At 38.5% G+C, this 16,181-nt stretch overlaps 3 protein-coding genes and 1 long non-coding RNA gene across 6 annotated transcripts; 2 read left to right on the top strand and 2 right to left on the bottom strand.

Annotated features, from left to right (window-relative positions):
- Positions 1 to 7,234: 7,234 nt before the first annotated feature.
- Positions 7,235 to 8,717, bottom strand: LOC147920027 (uncharacterized). Its single transcript, XM_087503098.1, has 2 exons — positions 7,568 to 8,717; positions 7,235 to 7,278 (listed from the first exon to the last, which is right to left on the bottom strand). The coding sequence occupies exons 1-2, from the start codon at positions 8,715 to 8,717 to the stop codon at positions 7,235 to 7,237; spliced, it is 1,194 nt and encodes a 397-aa protein (XP_087359224.1).
- An 831-nt stretch (positions 8,718 to 9,548) lies between these two features.
- On the top strand, positions 9,549 to 12,612 carry LOC104767284 (polypyrimidine tract-binding protein homolog 1). 3 transcript variants are annotated; one of them, XM_087500758.1, is made up of 10 exons: positions 9,549 to 9,895; positions 10,081 to 10,290; positions 10,889 to 10,951; positions 11,037 to 11,110; positions 11,210 to 11,305; positions 11,419 to 11,476; positions 11,570 to 11,674; positions 11,758 to 11,839; positions 11,994 to 12,106; positions 12,259 to 12,612. In XM_087500758.1, the coding sequence occupies exons 1-10, from the start codon at positions 9,713 to 9,715 to the stop codon at positions 12,475 to 12,477; spliced, it is 1,203 nt and encodes a 400-aa protein (XP_087356884.1). In that variant the 5' UTR covers positions 9,549 to 9,712; the 3' UTR covers positions 12,478 to 12,612. The 3 variants fall into 3 exon arrangements, with proteins under 3 accessions (XP_087356884.1, XP_010489631.2, XP_087356885.1); XM_010491329.3 differs by having other exon boundaries at positions 9,580 to 9,895; positions 11,994 to 12,059; XM_087500759.1 differs by lacking the exon at positions 9,549 to 9,895 and adding an exon at positions 10,639 to 10,740 and having other exon boundaries at positions 10,150 to 10,290.
- A 191-nt stretch (positions 12,613 to 12,803) lies between these two features.
- LOC104702931 (UPF0725 protein At3g44770-like) lies at positions 12,804 to 14,790 on the bottom strand. Its single transcript, XM_087500760.1, has 4 exons — positions 14,449 to 14,790; positions 14,112 to 14,291; positions 13,660 to 14,023; positions 12,804 to 13,562 (listed from the first exon to the last, which is right to left on the bottom strand). The coding sequence occupies exons 1-4, from the start codon at positions 14,551 to 14,553 to the stop codon at positions 13,048 to 13,050; spliced, it is 1,164 nt and encodes a 387-aa protein (XP_087356886.1). The 5' UTR covers positions 14,554 to 14,790; the 3' UTR covers positions 12,804 to 13,047.
- Positions 14,561 to 16,000, top strand: LOC147920026 (uncharacterized). Its single transcript, XR_015590614.1, has 5 exons — positions 14,561 to 14,700; positions 14,788 to 14,873; positions 14,987 to 15,058; positions 15,219 to 15,270; positions 15,356 to 16,000. It is a non-coding gene; the product is annotated as an uncharacterized LOC147920026 (long non-coding RNA).
- Positions 16,001 to 16,181: the final 181 nt, after the last annotated feature.

Genomic DNA, 16,181 nt, shown 5'->3' with positions numbered 1-16,181 from the left:
ATTTTTGTTAGCTTTTACAAAAACTCCACAATAGTAAATGCTGTTAAATGACGGTGAAGAGAAGTGGAAGCTGGCACTATAATGGGAAAAAGTAAATCAGACACAGAGGATTGATGATATTTGGAGAAACTTAAGAGCAAACAATCTTTATGATTTATAAATCCCAATTTTAGAAAAAAAGAAAAAGGGAAATGCAAAGTAGTTGCAAGTAATTAATTGATTGTCTATCTATGATGTCATTAGCTTAGACTTGTTCTGTAAATGGTAAAATTCTCCCTGTGGAAGCAACACAAGATTTATGCCAAACACATTTACAACCCTAAGTGTCATTTTCTCTTTAGATTTAGATCAGAAAACTATGACCGTGGTAAAAACGGAATTTCAACCATTGTAACTTTGAGTTTCTAACCTTGTAAATGGAGAGAGGAAGCACTAATGTGGTGGGGAGCAAGAAGAAAGGAGGTGAAAAACCTTTCCTTGTGTGATTCCTCCATCATTTAATGAAAGTCACACTGGCTGCTCCACTGTTGTTGGTGTCAATTCATCAGAAAATCTATTCTTTTCACAAAGAAAAACTAAGATAGACAATGAATGATGAAAAGTGTACTGAAACTTAACCATCAAAATAGTTACTTGATGAGGTAAAAAGTTATGGTTTACCATTTGAGCTGTAGCATATCATAAAGGCTGGGAAATTATCATATATGAATACTTGCAACTACATTTCTCGGCGACCGTAAAATTTTTACCTTGTTTCTTACTAACTATTATGCATTTTCTTTAGTACCATGCATACATGGTTTGGATAGTTTACAGGTTATCAAATGTTGTCGACAAAGGTAAATTTTGCTGCCAAGAAAGGTAGACGATTTAATGGCGGTGACGGTGACATTAAAGAGATTTTACTAGACCAAACAAAGAAAGAGTATCCTAGTGTGTGCCATGGCAGCAAAGGAGGATTTATTGAGGTGGGCTCCAAGCTTGAAGGGAGAGAAGAAAGTATCTTCATCGACTCAAACCATAAGACAAAATCACAAGGCTCAACGAATTGTACCAATAAAAACTAAAAGAAATTGTAAAAAAAAAAAAAAAAATCATATTGGCTGCAAAAGATATAAAGGACAATGGGGACACTTTTATAAATGTCTTGCTGATTTCATATTGCCAGCTTATACTCGTCAAACTTTTATGGTCCAAACAGTGCTCGATAATTAACCTTCATAGATGATGATGATGATGATGCCACTTGCCAAAATCACATCCATCCACGTAGCTGAACCACCCAATATAAAATGTGAGAAACTAAGAATCAATGAGCCAAGAAGAGGGGCCAAAGCTTTAAAGTCAACTGATAACCATTTGCTTTTTTACATCATCAGTTTTTGGACCAGAAATAATATAGTTTCTTAAATTCCCACATCAATGCTCCAAGTCTTTTGCATCAGTATGATCGCTCTACCGAAAAGAACAAGAAGTCACACGCATGGGAAATCAGTAAACAAGAAGTACGTACATGAATGCTCCAAGTCTTTTTCCTCATACTGTTTCAAACCTTTCATACAAAAACTATGTAAAACACTTTTTAAGTTGGCGTAGTAATTAAATTCTAAAGTACTCAAGACATAAAAACGCAGAGACTGTTAAGCTGCCCAACTTCTGTAACCTGTCACTGGATCTAGACATTCAATTCCCATTTTTCCTAATGGTAAAGAAGATGAAAACAACGCAAATTGTGCTATCTTTTAGGGGTTTAATTCAAGTAACAATATATTCAATAACTCATCCATGTCTGCGCCCAAACTTGCTTGTTCTCAGTCCAACCATCTCTCGGTAATTTATGCTCCGACCTTTTCATTCACTATCTTCAGCAAGACATGGCCCAATTTATCCAACTAAAAGTCAACAAAGAGGAAGGAACCAAACAGCACAGTTCTCATCTTAAACACAGTAGACCAAGTACTTTAAGTGAACTTACGGCAAGAAACAAGCCACGCAAGTTAAGAAACTACAACAAACTTAGTACCGTGTTAAAGGCTAGTTAATAATAGAATTAAAACAGTATTTGTTGATGTTATTCTTAACTGAGTTTTTCAACAAGATGCTTTTCAGTAAAAAAGAAACATGAAAAAGACTTTCCTATTCCATAAAAGAAAAGGAAATTTGCAAAGAGATTTGGCAATTCCTATCTATCTTAACATTTTTGAAATACATTTTTGTGCAACTCTTTTTAAAAAATCGATTTCCACAAATATCCTTATTTTAAACACTCTTAATCAAAATCATCAAGGTTATTTTCGTAAACATGTTTTAATGGGTCGGTTCAAAATTATAATGTACAACCCAAAATCACAATCGGATCCTTACTGATTATGTCAGTCGAAATTGGAAACAATATTGATTGTAGACTGAAGTTATGGTAATATTCCGATTATAACAAAACTATATATAAGCCAAAAAAATCGACCCTAATTATCCGCTAATGACTCTCCCAGATTATTAATCGAATAAACAAATTCCCTAATACGAGCATAATACTAGAATATACCTAACCAACCATTCTAAAAATTTAAAATTAAAGATATGTCAATATCTTTTAAACTTGGTCATCAAGCGTGTATCAACTAACGGTGACCAAACCTTACCATTATGTCAACATTATAAATAGATGTCATTCACACAACCTTTAAGCACCACACTCCACTACATAAATCATAAGCAAAGCTAGAATTGATTTTCTTTGATTACAAGGTTAATATCACCTATTATGAGTGTTACGATTATAGATACTATTGTTTTGTTTCTAATATTTTGTTGTTTCTTATTTATCAAGATCTTAAGATGCTAAGATCCATGCAACAGTAAAAAAAGATTTGGTCAATCGTTATGTGAATTCTTTAATCATTTGTTTACCTCAAGCAAAGAGTCTGCAATCGATTAGTTATATTTATAATCATTTGTTTTTATCTTTTTTTTCTTTATAACACTAGGGTTTATATAATTATATTTGATTAAATTGTTAATATTTCTTTCAGTTATGTTGTAACCAAATTGTTATATTTTGTGTTTGTAAAAATTTAAAAATGTGTTTTACTCTTCAAAAAAATTAATATAATTTATTATTATAGTTTAAGAATATTACATTCTTATAGATATATTACCAATAGAAAAGCTATATTTATTTCAAAGTAAACTAACTTATATTCACTAATGAATTGTATTAAGACTTACAAGTATTAATTTATTTTCAAATATAAATGTATTTGTATTTTTATTCAAATAAGTGATATTTATTTTCAATGTATAAATCTGAGATGGCATATAATACCATTTTCAGTTTAATTCACATATTTTTTCAAATTCGACCAAAAAAAAATATAACATTGTAACATCTATACTGAAATTTAATTCACATATATAAACAATGTATCATTAAAACAATTATTTTGTTATACTAATTTAAATTATAAAAAAAAATTGACCCGTAGTGTACCACGGGGTAAATCCTAGTTAGGAATAGAATAGGAATTTAAGCTTGTATGACCACGACCTATTGTGTATAAATAGGGAGCCTAAGCTTTTGTAGAGGTGAGCACAAAAGAGCAAGAGAATTCTTAGACATTAAGGTTATGTGGGTTCTTGTAGGAAAGCATAATGCTTAAGGGGATTAAGGGGTTTGTCTTGAGAGGTTCTTGGATTGTGTATAGATCCATGAACATGAGAGATTAGATAATTGATTGAGTGAAACTTGTAAGTTTACTAAACAAATTGTCTAATAAAGAAGTTTTATTTTGAAGAACCCCTGTCTTAGTTTGTGATTCAGTTTGTGTCTCAGTTTCCATACATATCAATAGCTCTTGCGTTTTCAGTATTAATGGACTTTATAGAGTAGTCCCTTCATAAACAGTACAAAGAGTTTGAGACCCTCGCGACAAAGACAACGAGTACGTTATATTAAGAGGATTGTAATAAGGATTTGAGATTTAACTGATAGTTAGTTCAATGTAGGGTCAAGAAACAGCTTGGACTTTGAAGTCCCAAGTCTCTATGACCAAATCAATAGTGTTTTGTGTAGAATTTGATATCAAACTGCCTTGCTTTCATTAATCTGCTTATATACATGACTCGATTAGGGTTTACACAGAACACATACAACCGACTAAGACGTGATAAATACGTAACAAGCCCATAATTACTAAGCCCATCGATACATATGATATGTACCCCAATACTCCCCCTCAAGTTGGAGCATGAAGATCCTGAATGCCCAACTTGGACACTATATACTCAAACTGACAACGACCAAGAGCTTTGGTAAAAATGTCCTCGAGCTGTTCGTTTGTACGCACATGATGAGTAGAAAGGGTACCATTGAGAACCGCATCACGAACAACATGACAATCATTTTCAATATGTTTAGTCCGTTCATGAAAAACGGGGTTGGACGCAATATGCAGAGCAGCTTGGTTATCACAATAGAGATGAGCGGGAGAGCACTGTTTGACACCCAATCCTGTCAATAGCTTGCGTAACCACATAATTTTCTTTAACGCAAAAGCCATTGACCGATATTCAGCTTCAGCTGAAGAGTGAGAAACAACATCTTGCTTCTTTGTTTTCCAAGCGATAGGTGAATCACCAAGTAAAACGACATAAGCATTAAGAGACCGACGCGTTAAAGGACAAGACGACCAATCCAAATCACAGTACACGTGAAGAGACAAATCTTGATCGGCTTTAAGAAGTATACCTTGACCCGGAGCACCCTTAAGAAAACAGGCAACACGCAACGCAGCATTCCAATGAGCCTCGCGTGGTTCTTTCATGAACAGAGTAACTAAGCTCCGGACGAGTGTGAAGGAGATAGAGTAAATGACCAACCAGCCGACGATACAGTTTAGGATCAGTAAGAAGAGGACCATCATCGAGAGGAATTTTGTGATTTTGCTCAAGAGGAGTAATGGCAGGCCGCACAGCCGTAGTACCACTATCAACAAGAAGATCCAAGGTGTACTTGCGTTGAGACAAGAAAATCCCCTCCTTACCATGACTAACTTCAATACCAAGAAAATATTTAAGCTTACCCAAATCTTTCATAGAGAAACAACGGCTGAGATATTCCTTGAATTTTTGAATCATGTATCCATTGTTACCAGTAATGATAAGATCGTCAACATATACAAGAACCCGTAACTCAATGTCCTTATGAGAGTAAATGAACAAAGAATAGTCATCATAGGATTCCACAAAACCAAACCGAAGAAGAGAATCCAATAAAGAGCCTGTTTAAGACCATAGATAGACTTGCGTAAACGACAAACTTTTCCAGGATGCGAATGACGGAAACCTGGGGGAAGCTTCATATACACTTCTTCTTCCAAATCACCATGAAGAAATGCGTTGTTGACATCCATTTGATAGACCTCCCAGTGATTAGCCGCAACAAGACGAAGCAAAGTACGAACCGTAGTCATGCGGACAACAGGAGAAAACGTTTCATTGTAATCCTCCCCCTCAACTTGATTATTACCAAGAGCAACAAGACGGGCTTTGTAGCGTTCGATGGAACCATCGGAATGATACTTGGTCTTGTAAACCCACTGACTACCGAGAGCAACTTTTCCCGGAGGCAAATCACAAACATCCCAAGTACGTTTCACCTCAAGAGCATCAACCTCTTTGTGCATAGCATTGTTCCACACTTTGATCTGGACAACCTCTTTAAAATGCTTAGGCTCGACATTGGTGGTGATGGCCGCCAAAAAATGCCCTATGACGTGGTGAAAAACTTTTATCGGAGATAAAATCAGTTAGAGGGTAGAGCACAGTACCTAGATCTGATGACGAGGACTGGAGTGGAGAGTCGGAGAGAACGGGTGATGCGTCGGGTGTACATATCACGGAGTTGGTAACATAATCTTTTAACCAAATAGGCGCATTCTTGGGTCTTGTACTCTGTCTAGGAACAACTGGCTCAACAACTGGCTCAACAGTGGATACCACAGGCAGTAAATCAGTAGAAGGAGACAAACCCTCTGTGTGTGATGAGGACGAATCAACAAGACCATCTTGGTTAGCAGGTGGAGCGAGTGTCGGAACAACAGTCGTAGGAACGAGTGTTGTAACAGGAGAGAGAGCAGGCAAAGATGCAACAACACCATCTTCATCAACACTATCTTGAGCAGCATGAACGAACGAATCAACATTATTCGCATCAGATCTCCCCCTTACTATAGGAGACGAAGACAACGCCCAATCATCATCATGAGAGGTAGCAGGAGAGACAACAACCGGAGACGAAGAGGATGCTTGGTCATAAGGAAAAACATCTTCATTAAAGACCACATCACGAGAAATTATAAACTCAGTACGCTCAAGATCATAGACTTTCCAACCTTTCATACCAAATGGATAACCAACAAACATACACCGTCGACTACGTTCACCAAACTTGTCTTTATCACGAGACACACGATGAGTGTAACACGCCGATCCAAAGACACGAAGTTGATCATACACAGGTTTACAACCATGAAGAACCTCGTATGGAGTGCGACCACCAAGAACAGAGGAAGGAGTCCGATTGATCAAATAAGCAGATGTAAGAACAGCCTCCCCCCAAAATTTGATAGGCAAATGTGCTTGGAACAACAACGCACGAAAAACATTGAGAATGTGTCTATGTTTGCGTTTGACACGTCCATTCTGTTGTGGAGTCCCGACACACGATGTTTGATGAATTATACCTTGCTCACGAAAATAGGCAGAAAGACACATGAATTATGTACCATTATCACTACGCATCATTTTCACCGACTTGCCAAACTGTTTTTCTGTATAGGACAGAAAATTCTTTAAAACAACACGCACTTCTGACTTTTTGAGTAACAAATACGTCCACACAGCTCTTGAAAAGTCATCGAATATCGCCAAAAAATACACAGCACCACAAGAAGAAGGAACACGATATGGCCCCCAAACATCACAATGAATCAAGGAAAAACAATCACTGGTTTTATTAATACTTTCTGGAAAAGTTTCTCTTGTTTGTATTGCCCGAAAACAAACATCACAAGAGTGAGAACCAACACACGTAGATGAATGAGAAAACATAGGTAAAAACGAAAACACCGAATAACTTGGATGTCCTAAGCGCTTATGCCACAAGGCTTGATCAGAAGAGACTTTAACTGTATGTATCTTCGCAGTAGCAACATCCGTAAGATAGTACACCCCATCACGTTCTTCCCCGGTCCCAATCCGAGTCCTCGAAAAACGGTCCTGTAAGACACAAATAGTATCAGTGAATGTTGCAAAACACTTCGTTTGTTTCACAATTTTGGAGACCGAGAGTAAATTGCAAGTTAAATCAGGAACATAAAGGACATTAGTCAACTTGACAGTGTCCGAAAGAGGAAGAACTCCCATGCTTGTGACATTGGTTTTACTACCGTCGGCAAACCCCACAGAACACGATGGAATAGGCACAATATCAAGTAAAAGAGACATATGCCGGGTCATGTGATGAGACGCACCGGTGTCTAAAACACATCGCCAAGTGCTAGCTTACCAGACAATTTGTCAGAAGATGGAGTGCCCGAGTTTTCTTCTATCATGCGAGCAAGCACCTTCATTTGATCTGGAGTAAAGTTTGAAAACGCTGAAGGATTAGCACTGGTGGCATAAGCTGCAACAACCTGCCCACGTCCACGACCCGAGACATTGGAACCAGAACCCTGGAAACCAGAACCGCGACCACCACGTCCATGTCTTCTAGAACCACGACCGTTACTATTACGTTCAGACCACCACTCCAGAAAACCAACGATCTGCCAACAATCCTTTTTCTCGTGACCAACACGTCCACAATGAGAACAAGCCGTCCGAGACCGCACCAATGATGAATCAGTTCGATTGGCACCATTAGACAACATCTCACTTTGATCACGACGAACAAGAAATCCTACAACTTCGGTTTGCTGCTCACGAACCCGAACAGTAGACAAGCGACGTTCTTCTCTGATGATCCGAGAGTACACTTCACCGAGAGAAGGCAAAGGATCCATTGAAATAATGTTAGTGCAAATCCCTCCAAACCTAGATTCATCAAGTCCCAACAAAAACTGATGTACTTTCTCTTCTTCACGTTCTTTAGCAGGCTCAAGAGCAGCACCACAAACACACAAACCGCAAGTACATGCTTTGATCGGTTTGTAAATACTATACTCTTCCCAGAGAGTACACAACCACCCATAATAATCCAGAACGGTCTGCCCATCTTGACAACAAGAAGCAAGCTGAGCTTTGATTTCATGAATACGCACCTTGTTCCCCACAGAGAAACGTTCCTTCAAATCGACCCATAACTGATGAGCATCGGATATGAAGGTGACAGTAGACTTGACTTTTGGCTCAATACTTGTTCGAATCCACCTAACTATCATCGAATTCACGGTTTGCCAATTCTCAAAGTCAGGATCACTGCTCACCGGCTTTGGAATCGTACCATTAATAAACCCTGTTTTGCGCTTAGCTTGAAGAGCATTCAACATCTCCGTTGCCCATTCGTTGTAATTATCTCCGGTCAAAACGACAGCAGAGATCATGGAGCCAGGGTTGTCGGAGCTAGCAAGAGTGTACGGTGAGACCACCACAGACGCGGATTGAGACATCGTCGCTGCTGCACTTTTCGTAACAGAGGATTCTTCAGAATTGGACATGACTTCTCAAACGATGAGAGGAGAGATCCCGAAACTATCGAGAGAAACAACTTTGAAACAAAGAGAAAGTTCGAAACTATCGAACAAAAGAAAAAGAAGAAGACAACGGAAAAATTTAGGTCTGTTTATAAGATCTTAGCTCTGATACCATGTAGAATTAGATATCAAACTGCCTCGCTTTCATTAATCTACTGTTAAACAGCTTATATACATGACTCGATTAGGGTTTACACAAAACACATACAACCGACTAAGACGAGATAAATACGTAACAAGCCCATAATTACTAAGTCCATCGATACATATGATATGTACCCCAATATTTTGCTTTTTCGGGTTTAGTTGAAGTATTTTTCTACAGGGGGTCTTAACAGTACAAAAAAAGTTGGCAAATCGACTCCCTTAGCCTTAGCAAACAACTAAACACCTCTGAGTCATACGACAAACAAACCGACTTAGATTAGTATATCACATCTGTGCTCTTCCTGACATTCAGATTTATTAGCAAAACAAAACATGGAATCCAGAACAGGTCATGGTGGGATCCATAAGTTTGGTTGCTAGCAAAGAAGAAGCTCGGCTCATTCTCAATCATGTAAAGGTTGGCTTCTAAGACCGTACATGGTAGTAGTATATATATTGAACATATAATATATATAAAAAGAACAATTCAAATATTTGAAACGGAAGCATGCATGTAACTTCAATAGTCAAAGATCGATCTGCCTTGACTGATCGATAAAAAATATTTTAGTAACACAAGTAGGGGGTACTAAAAACTAAGGGCCAAATTTGGAGAAGATATAAATATTAGGGGCAAATTTGAAAACATTTCCTGATAATTTAGCTGTCTGGGTTAGGTTCCGATGAGAAAATTTGTTACTCTAATCGAGAGAAATCGAATCGCGAAACTTTTACTTTTCCGGCGGCTTTGGTCTGTTGTGATCGTTTTTAACCAAATCCGAACTAAGTATCGAACGCCGCCGTAATCGGAGATGTCGAGCTCAGGCCATACGCAGTTCCGCTATACGCAGACGCCGTCGAAGGTGGTGCATCTGCGGAATCTCCCATGGGAGTGCGTTGAAGAGGAGCTCATCGACCTTTGCAAACGATTCGGCAAGATCGTTAATACCAAGAGCAATGTCGGCGCCAATCGCAACCAAGCCTTCGTCGAATTTGTGAGCCTTTTTCTCCTCTCAGATTGTTTTTTTTTTTTTTTTTGCTAGCTCCTGAGGATTTGGTTAGGAAACGATAAAGTGAAATTGGAACTGCTTACTTGAAATTGAAGCACTTAATTGAACTTGTAGTATCATGAATCATAACCATGTTGAATTGGTTTCTGAAGCATTTGATTGACGTACAGGCTGACTTGAACCAAGCTATATCAATGGTTTCGTATTATGCTTCATCTTCAGAGCCAGCTCAGATTCGAGGGAAAACTGTGTATATTCAGTACTCTAATCGCCATGAAATTGTAAACAATCAGAGTCCTGGAGATGTCCCTGGGAATGTCCTCTTGGTTACCTTTGAAGGGGTGGAATCTCACGAAGTGAGCATCGATGTTATCCATCTGGTGAGTGCATTACCTTCATTTTAAAATTCCTTGCTTGCTTAGCACTTTGATTTTGCTTTGCTTCCCAAGGGGTTGACCAGCTTGGTAATGATTCCGAGTGTGAGATTCTTTCACTGAATTCTTCTTTTATCAGTAGGCATTTTTCAGTTAAAATTGGTCATATTTGATAAGATATGTGATTGATGTTTTACATGGGTGAGGCAGTGAGTTGTGCTTCGAGCAGATGAATTTATAAAGAAGATTTTTCAACTCTTGCTACTAAACAAAAAAACTTCTTTGAGTAACTTTTACATAGACACACTATTCAAATCATAGTATATCAACATTAATGAAATGCTCGAATCACAGATGTTGATGCCTCTTTATTAAAATCTTTCTGGAGAGAGTTTGGAAATAGTATCGTGTTCGTCATTCTCCTATCTATGGTCTATCATGCCCATAAGTGGACAGGTGTCACTCTGTACTTATCTGGGCTTCTTCTCTTTTTTTAGTCTCAATCCGGGATCATTTTGAGTTTCTTTCTACCGTTTTGGTTCCCTTTAGCTGTTATCCCTCCTCCGTATGGTCATGGTTCATATCGAGTCCAAATTTGTTTCAGGTATTTTCTGCTTTTGGATTTGTGCACAAAATTGCCACTTTCGAGAAAGCTGCTGGTTTCCAGGTAAGGCATTGAGATTTGTATCAAACGTCTCTATGGAGAAAATGAAATGATATTAACCTTTTTATCTGCTTTCCTAACTTGCCAGGCACTAGTTCAATTTAGTGATGTGGAGACTGCATCCGCGGCAAGGAATGCGTTAGATAGCAGAAGTATACCCAGGTATAGTCGCTTTTCCTCCATGCACACATTTGTATTCTCCTTAAGATATAACTCTACTGATTATATATATATTTTTGTTTTTGGAACATTTAAATTTAGATACTTGCTCCCGGAACATGTTGGTTCGTGCAATTTGCGAATGTCTTATTCAGCTCATACTGATCTCAACATCAAGTTTCAGTCCCACCGGAGCAGGTAGAGTTTTGATTCCTTTGAAATGTGTTCTCTGTCTGCATATGCTCCCTGTAATGTTGAAAACCTTACGCTAGAATAGTTTTATCATATGTTTGGTTCTTTGATTTACTCAGAGATTACACAAATCCATACCTTCCAGTGAATCACACGGCAATGGACGGGTCTACGCAGGTATCGTTTTCTTCCCCTGCCCTCCTCACACTTTTATCTATCTGTCTCCACCAGTGTTTACCTTTCTTACGTGGTCTATGATATTTTCTTCAGCCTGCGTTAGGTGCTGACGGCAAGAAAGTAGAATCTCAGAGCAACGTCCTTCTTGGTCTGATTGAGAACATGCAGTATGCTGTCACTGTGGATGTTCTTCACACGGTGAGGAACAACAGTCATGCGCATTTCTGCTTCTCAGGCATGCTTAATCTCTCTAAATCAATAATATCGTTTGCTTCTCATAGGTGTTTTCCGCGTATGGAGCTGTCCAGAAGATTGCTATATTTGAGAAGAATGGTTCAACGCAAGCCTTAATTCAGTACTCTGGTACATCTCCTTGCACTAACATCTGATTGTGATCCAATTCAACCCCTTAAGGAATTCTGAACATCTTTTAACCATTATCTAATCAGCTTATGGTTATGCTAAGCATTTGATTACAATCATCTTCTGCTTCATGTTTGTTATTTCTTCTTTGTAGATATAGCAACTGCGGCAATAGCTAAAGGAGCACTGGAAGGACACTGCATATATGACGGTGGCTACTGTAAGCTTCGACTATCATACTCTCGTCATACTGATCTCAATGTTAAGGTACATAAGATTTGTTGCTTTTTGGAGTTGTGTACCTAAAAAAAACAAAATGTGAAGGGAAGAGAATAGTAATCGATTTGCGTATGCTTTTTTCTTGCTTTTTCTTTTCTATCTTGTAATTTCTTCTTTTATTTTCCCGTGTTTGAATGAAGGCTTTTAGCGACAAAAGCAGAGACTATACACTCCCTGATCTAAGCCTAATGGTGGCCCAAAAGGCGGCCGGAGTCTCGGCTTCAGCGCCAGCAGGTTGGCAGAATCCGCAGGTGCAAACTCAATACGGAGGAGGTTATGGTGGAAGCCCATATATGTACCCATCATCTGATCCCAATGGGGCTTCACCTTCAGGCCATCCTCCTCCATACTATGGTTGAGATATTGTTTACTATATAAATTTGGGAGATTTTGCTGTCGACTAAAGACAGAACTGAGAGTGCTTCCGTGTTTAATTTAAGTGTGGCAAACGAAATAATAAATTGAAAAGCGCCATTATATTCAAAAATCATAAACAATGACTCGTATAAATGCATGCAGTATAGCTAGCGCATTAAGGTGTTAACATGTTTAGATTATCTTTCTTCTCTGTGATGTGCCGTTGGTAACATCTATCTCTTGAACTTTAGAGTAGAGACATTAAGTATAACATTTAGAGTAGAGACATTCAGTATAACAGTGTTAATGGAAATAGCTACTGGACCTCTTTGAAAGAAACCTTGATTATTAAAAAAGACAAATTTAAACACAACAACATACCAAGCTGTTTGATACGATAGAGAACACAAATGCAAGATTGTAGATATAGTTGCGGTGGAGGATTAGAAACCAAAGGATAGCTAAAACGACATAAAGCATAAGAAGAAGTATTCTGACGAGTGACTGATTGTAACAGAGCGCACCGGCTTGACCACCAACTACTTTGATCATCTCTTGGAGGAGAGAAGCAATCAATCTCCGTGTTTCTTAGCGGGTTCGACTTCGACTTCGAGGTGCATATGTCCTGGTATCCCATCTATAGTTCTCCTTACTACGGATGTGTAGTCGCGACAGTTGAATCTGAAGCTTATGTGGAAGATGGCATTCATAGACTTGAGAATCGGAGAGGACATCGGCTCATCATCATCATCATCATCACCACCATCATCATCATCATCATCATCATCATCATCATCATCATCATCTTGAGGTTTTACTTGGGTTTGCACAAGTATCTTCTTCAACTGCATCTCCTCTGGCAGGAAAGAATGAGATTCAGCCTCGCAAACTTTGAAAAGTGCAAAGCGGGCATACAGAAGAAGCCAATCATTTTTACGAATGTCCTCGTCCTGAACCACGTAGAATCTCTGATCATCAGCTGCTTCTTCTGGCGGTCCCGACAAAAAGGTAGGCATACATTCTCTGTAAAACGCATCTACCCCATCAATGATGAAGTGGTCGAAAATTGAATGTGGTTCGGCTTTCACTACAAACAAAAAAGGAGGTCAGCCAGGTCAGTAAAGAGAAACAAAATGTCTTTCTTTTGGTTAAATAAAATTTAAAAAAAAAAAAAAAGACACTACCTGTTGTGGGTTTGATTCTGCAGCGTTCAATCATAAAATCCAAATGGGGGAAAAAAAGTCTTGAGGCCAGAGTTTGCAGAGTGAGAGAAGACGGAGACGAACCACCAGCAGCAGCAGCAGCATCAACATCTTCAACCTCTATAGTAATATAGTAGGATGAAGAATACGGATGTCCGGTATTCAATTTTGGTATGCGAATGAACTTCAAGTTCCTATTGTGCTCAAAGTTGAACCAATGAACTCCCAACCGGCCGTAGAGATCCATTTCGGGAGGTGGTTCTTGTTCTTCCTCATTTTCCCCAAAATAAAATGGTGAGATTGCTCCCCAACATGGGACACGAACGTCACGATCGATATCGAAAAACTAAATCCAATAAAAAAAAAATAACAAATTACAATATAGCGGCGGGGAGGACGGAGGGAGGTAAGTAATATTTTTAGGGGTTGCCTACCTGAGAATCCTCGAGTTGGCGGTGGTACCTTTCGTCATCCGAATCCGATTCTTCTTCATCCGAATCCGATTCTTCTTCATAACGACGAAGAAGGTCGCTTTCCGGATCCCGCATGTCCAACAACTGCTTCAGAGATTTCCGCTTGTTGAGTCGTTTAACAGCTTTTTCCTCAATCACTTTCTGATAGATACATACAACAACAAGGGGGAGAGTGTGTGAGAAAGTTGTTTAGGTTTGGGATAATCATCTTCTAATATCTAAAGCCGCCCCCGCCGCAATATTGGAAGATCAAATACAAAATTACAATCGCCATGGCCAAAAAAATAAAAAATAATACCTTCTCAGATGTGCATCCACCGGAATTTAATACCCTCAACATAGAGAGGCATTGTTCGTCCGTTAGCTCTCCGCTTTCCAACATCCGCAGCAGAATATCCGCCATCTTCTTCTTCTTCTTTCGACGTAGTATTTTCTGTGTGTGTGTGTTTTAATTTTTTTTTGTTTCTTCTTCTTTTTAAGTGCGGATAGGTCGATCACCACATATATAATTCAAGTGGTAATGGGTCCAAAATCATTGCTTGTTCTTGAGGTTTTTATATCTTTCTCTCTTTCCTAGCTCCATCAGATGATCCTGTGTGAATCTCTGTCAATTTATCTGATTAGAAATGTATTGCAGGATGGAATTAGTTCAGGTTTAGCACTTCTCCCTTTTAGACCAGTAGCGATGAAAGTTCTCCAATGTTCATTTCTTTCTGGAATAAGGTAAGGTTTGCCTTGCTGTATGATTTAAACTACATTTCATTCTGGTGCTTCGTAGTTGTTTTTTGTTCTGTCTTCTTGAATTAAGGAATCTGAGTTGTGCCTGCACAAAATAGGAATTAGCATGGGTTCATGTGCAAGGGCATACCTACCTTGAATGATATGCCTTATCGTTATTTAGTGACCAGGTATTTCTCACTATCTCCCAAAATATTAGTTTAAAAAAAAAAAAAAACATAGCAGCTAATACGTTGAGCTTGGTCTCATGTAGTCCACAGGCCAAATGTGTAATCTGAAATTTGCTTGTCAACCATGAACCATTACTCAATGCGGTAGTTTCTTTTGCAGATTGCAAAAGCTCCCAACACTTCTTTCCGTTTTGCAGCCAAAGATTGTTTTGGTAACGATTCTCGTGCACTTAGTTTAGAAATCTTTCCATCGTGCATCTGTCTATATTCATCTATCTGATACCATTTTATGAATAGGTCCCTGATGCTGTCAGTCAGAGGATCAATCTTACTGAGATGAAGATAAACTCAATCCTGAATTTTTCTGAGAACCAGACGCTGGTTGTGCCAAGAATTGCAGACAATCTAAGCGTAGAGATTACGACAGTATTGGAGCTGGAGAAAACTGAGACAACGTGAAAACTTTGGTATTGAAAGATTAAAAGGTGAGCTTCTGATGGAAGATGGGAAACACAGATTATTTACAGGGTTGGAGCAAGAAGAAAGTTCAGGGAAGGCACGGCCATTAAGGTATTGGGGCACAGTGGCTCAGGAACCACTTTTGGGCTCGTTGCTGAAAGTGGGAATAAAAGGAACACACCACATCTGAGAATGGATCAGAAAACAGTATAATTCATATAGCAAGTCCTAGCAGTGGCCTGATAGAGACCTCAGAGATGTGTACTGCTATTGTAACAGAAGATGAGGATGTAGCCTCTCAGATGTGGGGATTGATGAAATTTAGAGGATGTATCAGCTGACTGTCCTGGTCTATTTATTAGAGTGACTGAATTAGATAGATCGTGTAAATATCATGATTTCTTAGTTTACTGGAATACTCTTTTATGTATTTTAGAGTCTCTGTAACATACTATTCAAGGAGAATAACAGAACCTCTTCCCATTTCTTCTTCTTCTTCCTTCTCGACTCTACTGCCTAAAGTTTGCAACGTCATTCATGAAGTGTCTTATATCAAGTTTTCAAACTAATGCATTTTATGTTTGTAAAAGTTGCATTCCCCGAATCTTTGTCTTTCTTTCTCAACCTACTCAAACCTAATACTCTTCTTTCTTTCTTTATTTTT

This window comes from Camelina sativa, chromosome 19, assembly GCF_030686135.1.
Source record: "Camelina sativa cultivar CO46 ecotype springtype chromosome 19, ASM3068613v1".
Classification (NCBI taxonomy): Eukaryota; Viridiplantae; Streptophyta; class Magnoliopsida; order Brassicales; family Brassicaceae; genus Camelina; species Camelina sativa.
Note: the sequence above shows the minus strand (reverse complement) of the source record. Positions and strands in the feature narration are given on the sequence as shown.